We start from the raw sequence: 13825 nt of genomic DNA on the forward strand, positions 1-13825 counted from the left end.
ATCAAGCACCTGAATGAAGTACTAGTAAAGATCCGGATTACTAGCCTCAGATGTCATTCAAAATAACCAGACACTTATTCTAAAGACGATGAAGTAACAACAGACGAAGTATACCGCATTAGCTATGTAACATTAGTGAGATACCAGAACCTTCCACCAAAACAGAGCTCACCCAGCAAGTCAGTTCTAATGGGTGAACCAAGAACTTATGATTGTGGTTTCAGATTTGTCTTATGAGTTACGTGAATCATGTAGTGAAGCTCCTTCACAATATTTCGGAGAACTATTTGACTCTGAGGCAATAAAGCTGATTATGAAGAGGGAAATCTATATTCTGTGCATCAGACATCGTCATCATTGAATATAAGTATAAATGAAAGGGAGAAATTCGTTTCCACGCTAATTTGCATGGATATAATAAATTTGCCTTCGTATAGCTATTACTGGACTCACTCTACAACTATAGAAAAAACTCCAGTGTTACGAGTCCGAACCGATTCGAGAAACTCCGCAGATACCTTTACGTTTCGAATAATTCTGCCAGTCTAGGGGCAAGCTGGTGAAAATTAAACCTGTCTGAATGTTGTAGTAAGCAGGTGTCGAAAATTTGATGCAGAAAATGAGTATCCAATTGATGAAATTATGGTTTCTTATAAAGATAATAGGGGTGCTGGATATCTACCTTAGCACAGTCAGAACAAACCCCACAAGTTTGGCTTCAAAACTGAAGTATACAATATGAATATCCTGACAACGTAGCTTACAAGAGAATATTAGGCCATCTTTCTGAAAATGACTTTTAAGAACAGCTGACTTCGGTTACTGTAAAGGCTTCTCTACTGCGAGAGCAATATATTATGTAAAAATTTGGTTTCTGACATATCTAAAGAAGAAAAATTTTCTTTCTTGATCTGACGTTTGATTGTGTAAATAATAAAATCCTAGTAGGGAAACTAAAATATTAAGTTAATGTCTATCTTTGCAGCATTTTTCCGTAAGTTTAATAAACAGAACATATACACATAATACAGACTTTACTCATGAATAATATATTCTCATTCACTGTTTACAACAGTCTGCCGACGCTGGGACAACTTTTCGAATCCGCGAGTGTAGAAATCACGTGGTTTTGAGGCGAAGAACTTGTCGAGCTATGTTCGGAGCGCATTTTCACCCGGAGAGGAAGTACCTAAGGCTGTTCGATAGAGAGAGGAAAAGCTGAAAATCTGTCGGCGCAAGATCAGTTGAATAAGTTGGGTGTGGAATGGCTCTCAACCCTACTCCTGTATAGTGCTTTTTGTCAGTCTAGTAGCAGAATGCGGGGGGGGGGGGGGGGGGGGGGGCGTTTATCGTTTATCGTGGAGTAACAAGGCTTCGCCCTGGACTTTCAATACCAGAGTAGAATTGACTTCACCTATTATCTCATTACTGGAGTAGAATTCTCTTCAGTGATGAGTCTCGTTTCGAACTGAGCCCTGATGACCAACGAAGACGTGTCTGGAGGTGCCTTGGACAGTGGTGGGATACGAACCTGGCTTTCGACCGCCATACGGACCAACAACCAGGAGTGATAGTCTAGGTTGACATTTCTTTTCATAGCTAGACGCCTGTGGTTGTCATCCGCGGGACCCTTACAACACAGCGGTACTATATTCTACGCCCCATTGTGTTGCCTTTCATTGCAAGCTGTCATGGGCTTACATTTCAAGAACGTAATGCCCGCACTACACGGCGAGAGTTTGTACAGCTTGTCTCCGAACTTGCCAAACCCTGCCTTGGTAAGCAAGGTCGCCGGATCTCTCCCGAACTGAGGGCGTTTTGGCCATTATGGGCAAGGTCTCCAACAACGCAATGCTTGGGTAAGGCCCGAGGTGGACCAATGCATATTGACGTGTTCAGTTTGTGAAGCTCTTTCTCTTGAATAAGTGATTCAATTTTTCTAAAGTTGTTATCATTTGTTTGTCCGAATACGCACACCGCATCTACCGATTTTCTCCCATTCGGATATTTCCTCCGTGGTGGATCGCTTTAATGTCTTACACTGAAGCGCCAAAGTAACTGGTATAGACGTACGTATTCAAATACTGCTGCGACAATGGCAGGTTATCAAGATTTAAGTAAGTTTGGACGTGATGTTATAGTCGGCGCACGAGCGATGGGACACAGCACCTCCGAGATAGCGATGAAGTGGGGATTTTCCCGTACGACTATTTCACGAGTATACCGTGAATATCAGGAATCCGATAAAACATCAAATGTCCATCGCTGCGGCCGGAAAAAGATCCTGCAAGAACGGGACCAATGACGACTGAAGAGTATCGTTCAAGGTGACAGAAGTGCAACCCTTCCGCAAATTCCTGCAGATGTCAATGCTGGGTCATCAGTAAGTGTCAGCGTGCGAAACTTTCCACAAAACATCATCGATATGGGCGTTCGGAGCCGAAGGCCCACTCGTATACCCTTGACTGCACGACACAAAGCTTTACGCCTCGTCTGGGCCCGTCAACACGGACATTGAACAGTCGATGACTGGAAACATGTTGCCTGGTCTGACGAGTCGCGTTTCAAATTCTATCGAGCAGATGGACGTGTACGGGTATGGAAACGATCTCATGAATCCATGGATCCTGCATGTCAGCAGGAGACCATTCAAGCTGGTTGAGGCTCTGTAACGGTGTGGAGCACGTGCAGTTGGAATGATATGGGACTCGTGAAACGTCTAGATACATCTATAACAGGTGACATGTGCGTAAGCATCCTTTCTGATTACCTGCGTCCATTCATGCTCATTGTGCATTCCCACGGACTTGGGCAATTCCAGCAGAGCAGTGCGACACCCCACACGTCCAGAATTGCTGTAGAGTGCCTCAAGGAATAGTCTTCTGAGTTTAAAAACTCCCGTTGACCACCAAACTCCACAGATATGAACATTACTGAGCATATCTGGGATGCCCTGCAACGTGTTGTTCAGAAGAGATTTCGACCCCCTCGTACTCTTACGGATTTATGGACAGCCCTGCAGGATTGATTGTGTCAGTTCCCTCCAACACTACTTCAGATATTAGTCGAGTCCATGCCACGTCGTGTTGCGGTACTTCTGTGTGCTCGCGGGAGCCCTACACGACATTAGGCAGGTGTACTACTTTCTTTGGCCCTTCAGTGTAGATTTTATTGATGAAAACCGCATCAAAATCCCTACAATAGTTCCTGAGATCACACTGACAGAAAAACCTGGCGAGGGACTTCAAAATATATAATGAAGTAATCTGGAAGTAATTACTATAATTATCATCACACTGAGTAGTATATCATTAGTCATAATTTGTTGTTAGTTTACCCTATATAGATAACGAATAGTGGCTGCTTCTGCCTGTTAATGTTCAACTTGACCTGTTTCGCATCCCTTCATGTTGCCATTCACGGAACATAAAAGGCTCATGTTTTCATGTTTTCTCCAGTATGTGCTGCCAAATCCTTGACCTGGCGTGACTTCTTGTAAGAGGATACGGTCCATTAACTTTAAGAATGCGTCCTCCACTTGCGAGTTCTCGACAGAGTGTTTTTTGTCACATACACCTGACTATGTCGCGCTCCGACTCGCCATTTGCCGTAAACTGCGATGAAGAGAGACAGAAGTGAGCGTGAGGTGTGTGTTGCAGGTGACGATGATGTCGCGGGCGGAGGGCCGCGTCAAGGAGGAGGTGGAACCGCTGTGCTCGCCGTCCAACAGCGGAGGCAGCCTCTACTCGCCGTGCACCACGACGGCGCTGCCCGGCGACGTGAGTACCGCAGCCGCAACCGCCACCGCAGGACGCCCCACACGCCGTAAATATCGCACACTCGTCGCCGCCGCTACACTTCTATTAGGCCTACTGCAAGCATTTCCGCTCCCTTTTCTTTCTATCGAAGCAGCCTAAACAACTGCACCGTAGTATCTGTACAAATACACTAGACTCGTACACAGAGCCCACAAGCACTCGTTCACCTGCATTTGGCGACACTTGGGTCGGTACAGTATCTCGAAGTTTCAATTCAAATTACCTTTGCTGCTTGCTGAAATAAAATTGAGACAGATCGATAGCCTTCTCGTATTTGGTAGATCTTACGTCAGGTCTCGACTGGAGGCTCATGACTTCTCCTGCCCCGCGTCTCTTCCTTAAAAAATGGGTCAAATGGCTCTGAGCACTATGGGACTCAACTTCTGACCGCTACGATCGCAGGTTCGAATCCTGCCTCGGGCATGGATGTGTGTGATGTCCTTAGGTTAGTTAGATTTAAGTAGTTCTAAGTTCTAGGGGACTGATGACCTCAGAAGTTAAGTCCCATTGTCCTCAGAGCTCACAGACATCCATGCCCGAGGCAGGATTCGAACCTGCGACCGTAGCAGTCGCGAGGTTCCGGACTAAAGCGCCTAGAACCGCTCAGCCACACCGGCCGGCTTCATTCTTATCATTTGCGCATGTATTCTTTCTCACCTTTTCTTTTAGTATTCCTCGTTCCACATTAAAGCAATCCATTTCCTCTAAGCGTTTTCTACGCAGTTTCGTTTAAAACCCTCCGAGTATTTTTCTTCTTTCTTTGGTTTTTTCACGATTCATTATTATGCAGTAACACTCCAGGTGAAACAATTCCCGAAAATCTTTCTTATAATATTAGTTCTGTAGAAACTCTTTTGCTGTCAACAAACCTTTCGCCATTTCAGCAGCTTTCTTTCTCTATCATTCTTCGTTCAAGTAAACTTTTTGAAATTTATGTCCCACCCAAGATGTTTACCTCGTTATTAGCGTTTCCAGTTGTATTCTTTCCTAATTTTTAAATTAATTTTTCTGTCCTCATTGTATCGGACCATTTATCTCTAAATATTTTCTCAACAAGCATATTTTACGCTATTCAACAATTTTCTTATTTGTTTTGACTTTCCACTATTCTTTACCATGTAATACTAAACTCAGGTACAACATTTCGCGCCGGCTGGAGTGGCCGAGCGATTCTAGGCGCTACAGTCTGAACCGCGCGACCGCTACGGTCGCAGGTTCGAATCCTACCTCGGGCATGGATGTGTCTGATGTCCTTAGGTTAGTTAGGTTTAAGTAGTTCTAAGTTCTAGGGGACTGATGACCACAGCAGTTAAGTCCGATAGTGCTCAGAGCCATTTCAGCCATTTGAACAACATTTCGCGAAAATATTTGTTAGTTACATCGAAATTCTTTTGCTGTCCACAAACCATTCATCGTTCCAACAGCTTTCTTACCAACGACACACGGTGAAGGAAAATAAAGCTATAGTAAGGACAGAGCAGGACAGGATCGTGGAATCAAGCAAACATTTCCAGATAACGGTAAGTCAGACATGCACTGTTGTGGAGCTATGGCCATAAAATGAAAGCCAAACAGCAACGAGCACGCAAACGTTTGTCTCTAGGTGTGGGTAGCGGTGTGATTTTGTCCGAGTAAACTGCGTGCGCCAATCTCAAAAAAATGGTTCAGATGGCTCTGAGCACTATGGGACTTAATTTTTAAGGTCATCAGTGCCCTAGAACTACTTAAACCTAACTAACCTAAGGGCATCACACACATCCATGACGGAGGCAGGATTCGAACCTGCGACCTTAGCGGTCCCGTGGTTCCAGACTGAAGCGCGTAGAACCGCTCGGCCACAACGGCCGGCGCGCCAATCTCTTCTTTTCTAATAACAACTTGGGGCGATGCTGCAGGCAGAAATTTCGAACATTGGCTGTAAAAAAATGGGACTGAGAAAGAAAGAGTACTTAAAATTTAATTTCTGTTTTCTTCTTCGTTGTTGTCTTATTTCACACTTACTGATCTACTGTACTTTGTTTATTTGGTTAATATGCTTCAGTACATACATCTGCTGTTCTTATAAGAAGAAAAGTTAATCCCCGCTCTCTCTCTAAATTACCAGACATTACAGTAAGTTGCCTTTACAGTTAATTATTATTAATACTGCAATTTAGGGTGTCAGAAGTTATCTATCTTAATGCACTGCTGTTTTTTGTATCACTAATTAGTAGTTTTCCGGTACAATTAGCGCTGTTGATTTAAAGTTCAAGTGTTGTCCAGTAAAAATTCGCTCTAACGCGACAATCTGTAGAAAGGAATTTCAAATATGCCTAGCTGAATGTTTAGGCATTATCTTCAACAAATTTAGTAAGCAGCTGCGCTCTTCAGTATTACAAGCATTATAGCGTGCAAGTTATTTTAAATGCGTGTTCTTTGCTGGTTTGCTGCCGTTTTATGGTCGTAGCTCCACTACAGTACATTTTTCATCTGTGATTCTCTGGAATATTTTACTCGATTCGACGTCCTCTACCCTATCCTGACCTACTGCTTGGTACTTCTTATCTAGCTACTTTTTATCTCCTTCACACACTTTCCATTGTTCATTATCGAATTTCATAACTACCATAAACTATTTTACTTATCTCAAGGGCATTTCTTCTACTGACACCTTGACGCAACCTGTATGTTTTGCTAATTGTCACCACTTTGGTTTTGTCCTACATTTATCTTCACTGAATTTCCCCAGTTTTACAACCCTCTTCTTCTGAATCCGCTAACGCTGCCGTATCATCTGGATACTTGACTATCTTAACTGTATATATCTTTTGCTCTTTCTCATGCTTTACCAATTTCTCAGCATAAATATTGACAAAAAATTCTCTTGTCTAACACCTCTTCGAATATTTGACTCCCGTCTTTTCCTCTTCACCAATCACTATAATTAATCTTTGTCTCATTTCAGCAAAAATATTGACAAAAAACACTATTCCAATATTTGACTCCCCTATTTTCCTCTTCACCAATCATTACAACCAATCTTTGTTTCGTTTGCAATTCCTCTATCAGGTTTCTGTTCTTCAAGGAAATCCTTGCTAATTTCTAGCTTTCTGTATCCTCTGATCGTGAAACATCCAATGGCGTCTCGCGTTTCTTTTCCATTCATGAATCCCTATTGGTCCTATCGCGTGTTTTCAGCAACTTTTCTTTCATATCTTCGTAGTACAAGACTTCACACAACCTAGGTAATAGGACATATACAACTAATTGTTCTATAATCTTTACATTTTTGCATCACGTTTCTTTGATAAAGGGAGTAGAATGGTTTGAATAAATCTTCATATAAAATGTACCAGTCATATAAAGGGTGTTTCACAAGCACTTTTGCAAAATTTGGGGACAGGTTCCTTATACCAAAACAACGAAAAAGATCTTATAATCATATGTCCGAAAATCATGTTATTAATGAAAGTTTACAATTTAGGTGACGAGAGCTCATCAATGCATAAACTAATAATAAATACTCGAAATGCCCTTCTCTTGCTTCTAAATAGGCATGCACTTGTTGAATTATAGACTGTTTCCTCCTTTCAAATACTCCCCGACGGTTTCAAATGGTGTCGCAGGCTTCCACGATATTCGATGAAGAGTGCCCCAATAGATAATAATCCAAAGGATTGAGAGATCGGAGGACCGTGCAGACCTTAGTACTGGTCCTCCTCTCCGTATCCATTTGTCAAGGTAGACAGCAGATAGCGCAACTCGAACACTAAGACTGATATGACCTGGGGTTCCATCATGCATGAACAACTTGTTTCTTCTTTTTTTCAGGGTGATCTGATAAAAATCCCTGTAGACAGCACCTGTAAGACGCGCTGGGGCGAACATATGGCCCTACCAGTCAGTCACCTACAATTCCAGCCCACACAGTAATCTTCTCTCGTGCTGATGTCAGCCTGTACTGTAGCATAAGGAATAGCTATCGAATCCTTCCAAACGTTGCCTCGTCTGTAAACAAAACTGAAGTTAAAAACAACGGATTGTCATTCTGTGCAACAAATCATCGGCAAAAGACTCGCGTGTTGGGTGCCGCCAGACGTAGGCCCCTGCACACGTTGAGATGTTACGGATACATGAGTTGCTCATGATGTGTCCTCCAAGCTGAACTTGGAGAGGTACCCAATGCCTGGGCCGCCTGTCTTGCGGTGATATCTGGCTCTTCTTCGACAGCTCGTAGAAGATGGCCTTCCTTGATCTATAGTCTGTGGTACTACGGATACAGTCTGGACAACAAGACGACAGTAGCACCACACGCTGGATGACTCGGTCATCTGTCTACGGTCGGGAAACGCTGGTTGATACAGCGATGCAGCATCGTGTCCACTACCATTCGAGCAGCCCTACACGAAACTCCTGTCTGCCACCTCACAAAGTGAATATCCTGCCATATACAAGCGGAGGACTTTCAATCAACTCATTATATGTAGTACATGTACACAATGAGCACATTGAAGGCAGACGAATGACGAATGTAAATAGGCGTCCCTGGCGTCACAACGCCGTTTGGGATACTATGAGTTAAACGGTAGCACAGATAAGTGAAGTTGTTGGGTTGTACGTGGAAAGCCGTCGAACGTGAACTTTCATCAAGAACTTGAAAATAAAGTATGTTGGGACATATGTTTATATGAAGTTTTACTCTTGTTTTGGTGTGAGAAACGTGTGCCCAAAGTTTGTAAAGTCTTCTCGAAACACCTGTATATTATTGATAAGATTAGTCAGTCTAGATACTGCTCAATTTCCGAAGCCTTTTAGTGCTTCATCTCTTACGTTATTACAGTGCACTGCTTTGATCTACTTTGGTCCAAAAGCCAACTGATCATACACTACTGGCCATTAAAATTGCTACACCAAGAAGAAATGCAGATGATAATGGATATTCATTGGACAAATATATTATAGAAGAACTGACATGTGATTACATTTTCACGCAATTTGGGTGCATAGATCCTGAGAAATCAGTACCCACAACAACCACCTCTGGCCGTAATAACGGCCTTGATACGCCTGGGCATGGAGTCAAACAGAGCTTGGATGGCGTGTACAGGTACAGCCGCCCATGCAGCTTCAACACGAACTGTGAGTTCATCAAGAGTAGTGACTGGCGTGTTGTGACAAGCCAGTTGCTCGGCCACCATTGACCAGACGTTTTCATTTGGTGAGAGATCTGAACAATGTGCTGGCCAGGCCAGCTGTCGAACATTTTCCGTATCCAGAAAGGCCCGTACAGGACCTGCAGGATGCGGTCGTGCATTATCCTGCTGAAATGTAGGGTTTCGCAGGGATCGAATGAAGGGTAGAGCCACGGGTCGTAACACATCTGAAATGTAACGTCCACTGTTCAAAGTGCCGCCAATGGCACGCCATACGATCACGCCGGGTGATACGCCAGTATGAAGGTCACGAATACACGCTTCCAAAGTGCGTTCACCGCGATGTCGCCAAACACGGATGTGACCATCATGATGCTGTAAACAGAACCCGGATTCATCCGAAAAAATGACATTTTGCCATTCGTGCACCCAGGTTCGTTGTTGAGTACACCATCGCAGGCGCTCCTGTCTGTGATGCAGCGTCAAGGGTAACCGCAGCCATGGTCTCCGAGCTGATAGTCCATGCTGCTGCAAACGTCGCCGACCTGTTCGTGCAGATGGTTGTTGTCCTGCAAACGTCCCCATCTGTGGACTCAGGGATCGAGACGTGGCTGCATGATCCATTACAGCCATGCAGATAAGATGCCTCTCATCTCGACTGCTAGTGATACGAGGCCGTTGGGATCCATCACGGCGTTCCGTATTACCCTCCTGAACCCACCGATTCCATATTCTGCTAACAGTCATTGGATCTCGACCAATGCGAGCAGCAATGTCGCGATACGACAAACCGCAATCGCGATAGGCTACAATCCGACCTTTATCAAATTCGGAAACGTGATGGTACGCATTTCTCCTCCTTACACGAGACATCACAACAACGTTTCACCAGGCAATCAACTGCTGTTTGTATATGAGAAATCGGTAGGAAACTTTCTTCATGTAAGCACCTAGTGTGAATGCTCTGAAAAGCTAATCATTTGCGTATCGCAGCATCTTCTTCCTGTCGATTAAATTTCACGTCTGTAGCACGTCATCTTCGTGTTGTATCAATTTTAATGGCCAGTAGTGTATATTCATATTCGAGATGCATTACATGTTCTCAGTGATGAAAAGTGGTGAGAACTTACGAACAATTGCACTGATCTTTCGCCAGAGTCTCCGTAGATGTAGTTCTGCCTTTCATTTCTGTGCGCTGATTGTGGTGTGGCAGCTGCGTAATTATAAATGAGTCTAATGACTACTGCTGATCTCACTCTTGTTGTTATGGATGAAAATGCAGATGAAGGTACTCGATATATGAAGCAGCCCTCACCACTTTGAGTTCTTTGCACACGAAACTGCAAAGACATTTGGATTTCAGTTTATGACAATGGCACACAGTCTGATGGCTAGGATCACTCCGTCCATTTTAGGTCGGGTCGCATTCATCGATCATTTCTTTTTCACCACTGGCATACAAAATAGTTACATCTGAATCGAGGGCAATCACGTTTCCGCGATTGTTATGTAGGATGCTTGCTTCGAGGCATCGTCAGGCAACTATAATACGAACATATTTTGTCTAATTACATTTTCGCAGGGTATTACTGCTGATGAATCACACTAGACTTCACGCAGAAATAACCAAATTTCAATCATCTCCCGTGCGATGAAGCAGATTAACATAAAACAAGAAGAAATCGAAGTCTTATGAATAAATTTAAGTTCTTTAATGCTCGTATTCAGGCAGTAAACTGGGTAATTCTTTTTCCACAATTCTGTGTTTCTGTTTCTCCCTAGACATTCCACAGCACACAGGAAGACAATAATACCACACAACGATCACTGTCTACATAAACAAAATATTTTTTTTATTATCATGTGTAAATTTTAACAAGTAATCACAATTGAGAAACCGTCGGTGTGACTAGATTTTCGTGTAAATGCAGAATTTTATTCGCAATATTCATTCTGACGAATGATATTAGTTCGTTGGATAAAGAGGTAGCCTTCACACACAGATTCTGTGACTTTTATGAACGCTGTCAAATGTCAATGATTCGCCTAAGAGCTCCCTCAATTCTCTCGAATATACCCACTTTACAGATACTTTTTGGAACGACACTCACTTGTATCTGTGCACAACCATCGCCCACTCCTCTAAAAAATATAATATGCTGGCAGGTTGCATAGGGCTTCATTAAACCTTCCCTGACGGGGAAAAGGCAGGCTCGTAAAATATATTAGTGATGTACGTTTCTCAAACTCTCTTCAGGTTCGAATAACGATCCATATAGCTTTAATGCTAGTGCCAGAACTAGTATTGAGAAACTAGTAACATACAGCGAGAATTTTTAAAAGAGATTCTTGTTTTGCTTCTCGTATAGCGCAATGAAACTAATAAGTATTACTCCACCAGAGATTACTAAGCCAGTGACTTGAGTGGCTGTGACTCTTAAAATTTTACCTCCAACAGTCTGTAATACTGTCAGTTGTTGACCCTCTGTTTCGTGGAACGACGCAGTAATTAGATCTGGAAAAGAGGGGAGGGGGGAGGTGGCTGGATAAATGGATAAATAAATAAGTAAATAGACATACCCTTCTTTAATGAAATTCTTATACGACAGCGTATAACACAAAGTCATAAAAATTTCTGAAATTTACCAATTTCAATCCTGAACATATAATATAGTGAATTATTTTTAGGTCTTGGCATAAGCAATGTGGAAGGCATTGTTCGGTCATTCCAAATGGAAGCATAATATTGAAATTATCATTATTAAAATATCTGTGTGTTCACTGAAAGCATTATAATACTCATGGCGTACTGTGAGACATGTTGGCTTGTCAAATGGCTCTGAGCACTATGGGACTTAACATCTATGGTCATGAGTCCCCTAGAACTTAGAACCACTTAAACCTAACTAACCTAAGGACATCACACAACACCCAGTCATCACGAGGCAGAGAAAATCCCTGACCCCGCCGGGAATCGAACCCGGGAACCCGGGCGTGGGAAGCGAGATCGCTACCGCACGACCATCGTGTGTGTTCATGTTCGAATGATGGACTTTTTGAAAAAAAGTCTCAGAAGCGTTATACCTCTTATCAGTGTCGTCTTTATTAGAGAAAGAATGTTTTCAATCGATATCTAAAAAGATTAGGAAGAGCATGACGCTAAATTGTTTTATTACTAGCCTCTTCTCAGCAGCGTCAGTCGCTTACGCGTTCGACACATGTATCACGCAAATCTCAAATTCCCCCGTCTCTCTGTCCATCTGATCCTACCACCTTCATCTCTCCACCTGGTACTCACCGTTCTGTCTCTCTGTCTCTCTCTCTCTGTCCATCTCTTCCACCCAATTTCTACGATCATATTTGCCTTCCCCCCTCTCCCTCTACCCCTCCCTGTCCATCCCCGTCACCCCCTCTCACTGAACATTTACTCCTCCCCCTCTATCTGTACATCTCCCCCTCGCCCCTCTCTCTGTCCTTCTCTCCAACCCCCTTTGTCTGCCCATCTCATTCCTCTCCACGCCATCTCTGTCCATCTCCTCCCTTCGCGCTGTTTATCTGATCCTCCTACCTTCTCTGTCTGTCCATTTGCTCCTCCCCTCCATCTCTGTCCATCCCCTCCTGCCTCCTCTCTCCCTTTCCATTCCGTCCTGCCCCCGTCCCTTCCTATCCATTCCGTCCTGGCCCCCTCTCTCTCCATCTCTTCCTCTATCCATGCCAACCCACCCCAGGTATGCAAATCCGCACGTTTAGCCCCTTCAAAGGATGTCGATAAAGCAGGCTGGTGCTACTTCCACAACACGCCTCCCATGCAGCACAGCCTAAATATGAAGGGCTCGGAAACCCAGTCTCTCCCATGACGTATAGGCTGCCTCACTGGCGGGTTGCCTACTTGATTGCCCGTAAGGGGCCTAGCAAATAATTCACACGTCTTTATCTCTGTAAATATTAGAGCTATAGCGTTATAAACACCCATTTGTTGGTCCTCTCGAGGTAAGAAGTTAAGTGTATCAAATTTGGTTCAATTCAGTCAAGGGACCTGGGAAGCCTTCCCGGATGTATATACATATTCTCAGCTTATATTAGGTCGGTGCATAAGTTCGTACCGTTTTTGTTTTGCATGTTGGTATTCCGGTTGCTATGGGTTTATTTATCGATTGTCATATTTATTTGTAATTGACTGTTGCTATTTGAGTTCACATATAGTTATCTCGTCATCTAGAGATTGTGAGTGGAGCTGTGGACGCTAGAAAACGGAGTACTAAGTGGAGAAAGCGGGACATTTCCGACGTATTCTTCTGCTGGAGTATAATAGAGGGGTGACAGCCAGAATCATTTGTCCCTTGTATGGCGATAATGCCACTGGACAGAGCACGGCAAGAAAATGGTTTTCTCTTTTTAAGAAGAATCGTTTTGACATTAGTGACTCTCCACATTCAGGACGATCATCAGGTTTGACGAAGAACATTTAAACGCATAAATCCACTACCATCAATGTCAGTGTGCTCGAGAACAGGTAGATGTGATGAACCATGGTCGTTCCACCATCGTGAGACATTTGCATGCAATGGGGAAGTTTCAGAAGTCGGATGTATGGGTACAGCATGCTTTACGACAAAATCACAAAAACCAGTGGGTTGCCATATGTGGATCTCTGCTTGCTCATCATCAATTGACTCGTGAACAACACCGGCCATTCCTATCTTGCATCTTCTTCATGACGAGGTAGTGATGTTGGGCGCTGGAATCTGGAGCGAAGTCAACTTTCTAATTCGTGCAAAAGGTATTCCATTAAGTCCAGATCGGGGCTCTGGGCAGGCCATTCTACTTCAGGAATCTTACTGCACACAAACCATTCACAGATGCTGCTTTATGGCC

General features: G+C 43.5%; 1 protein-coding gene across 4 annotated transcripts in view; it reads left to right on the plus strand.

Annotated features, from left to right (window-relative positions):
• The window catches only part of LOC124788942 (steroid hormone receptor ERR1-like), a 366179-nt gene that overhangs the window by 215956 nt on the left and 136398 nt on the right, over positions 1-13825 (plus strand). For all 4 annotated transcript variants that reach the window (XM_047256232.1, XM_047256238.1, XM_047256251.1 and 1 more), the window contains exon 2: positions 3660-3779. In XM_047256232.1, the coding sequence (XP_047112188.1) occupies positions 3660-3779 (120 nt within the window). The remainder of the gene's footprint in view (positions 1-3659; positions 3780-13825) is intronic.

The sequence above is a fragment of the Schistocerca piceifrons genome, chromosome 1 (genome assembly GCF_021461385.2).
Source record: "Schistocerca piceifrons isolate TAMUIC-IGC-003096 chromosome 1, iqSchPice1.1, whole genome shotgun sequence".
In the NCBI taxonomy this organism is placed as follows: domain Eukaryota; kingdom Metazoa; phylum Arthropoda; class Insecta; order Orthoptera; family Acrididae; genus Schistocerca; species Schistocerca piceifrons.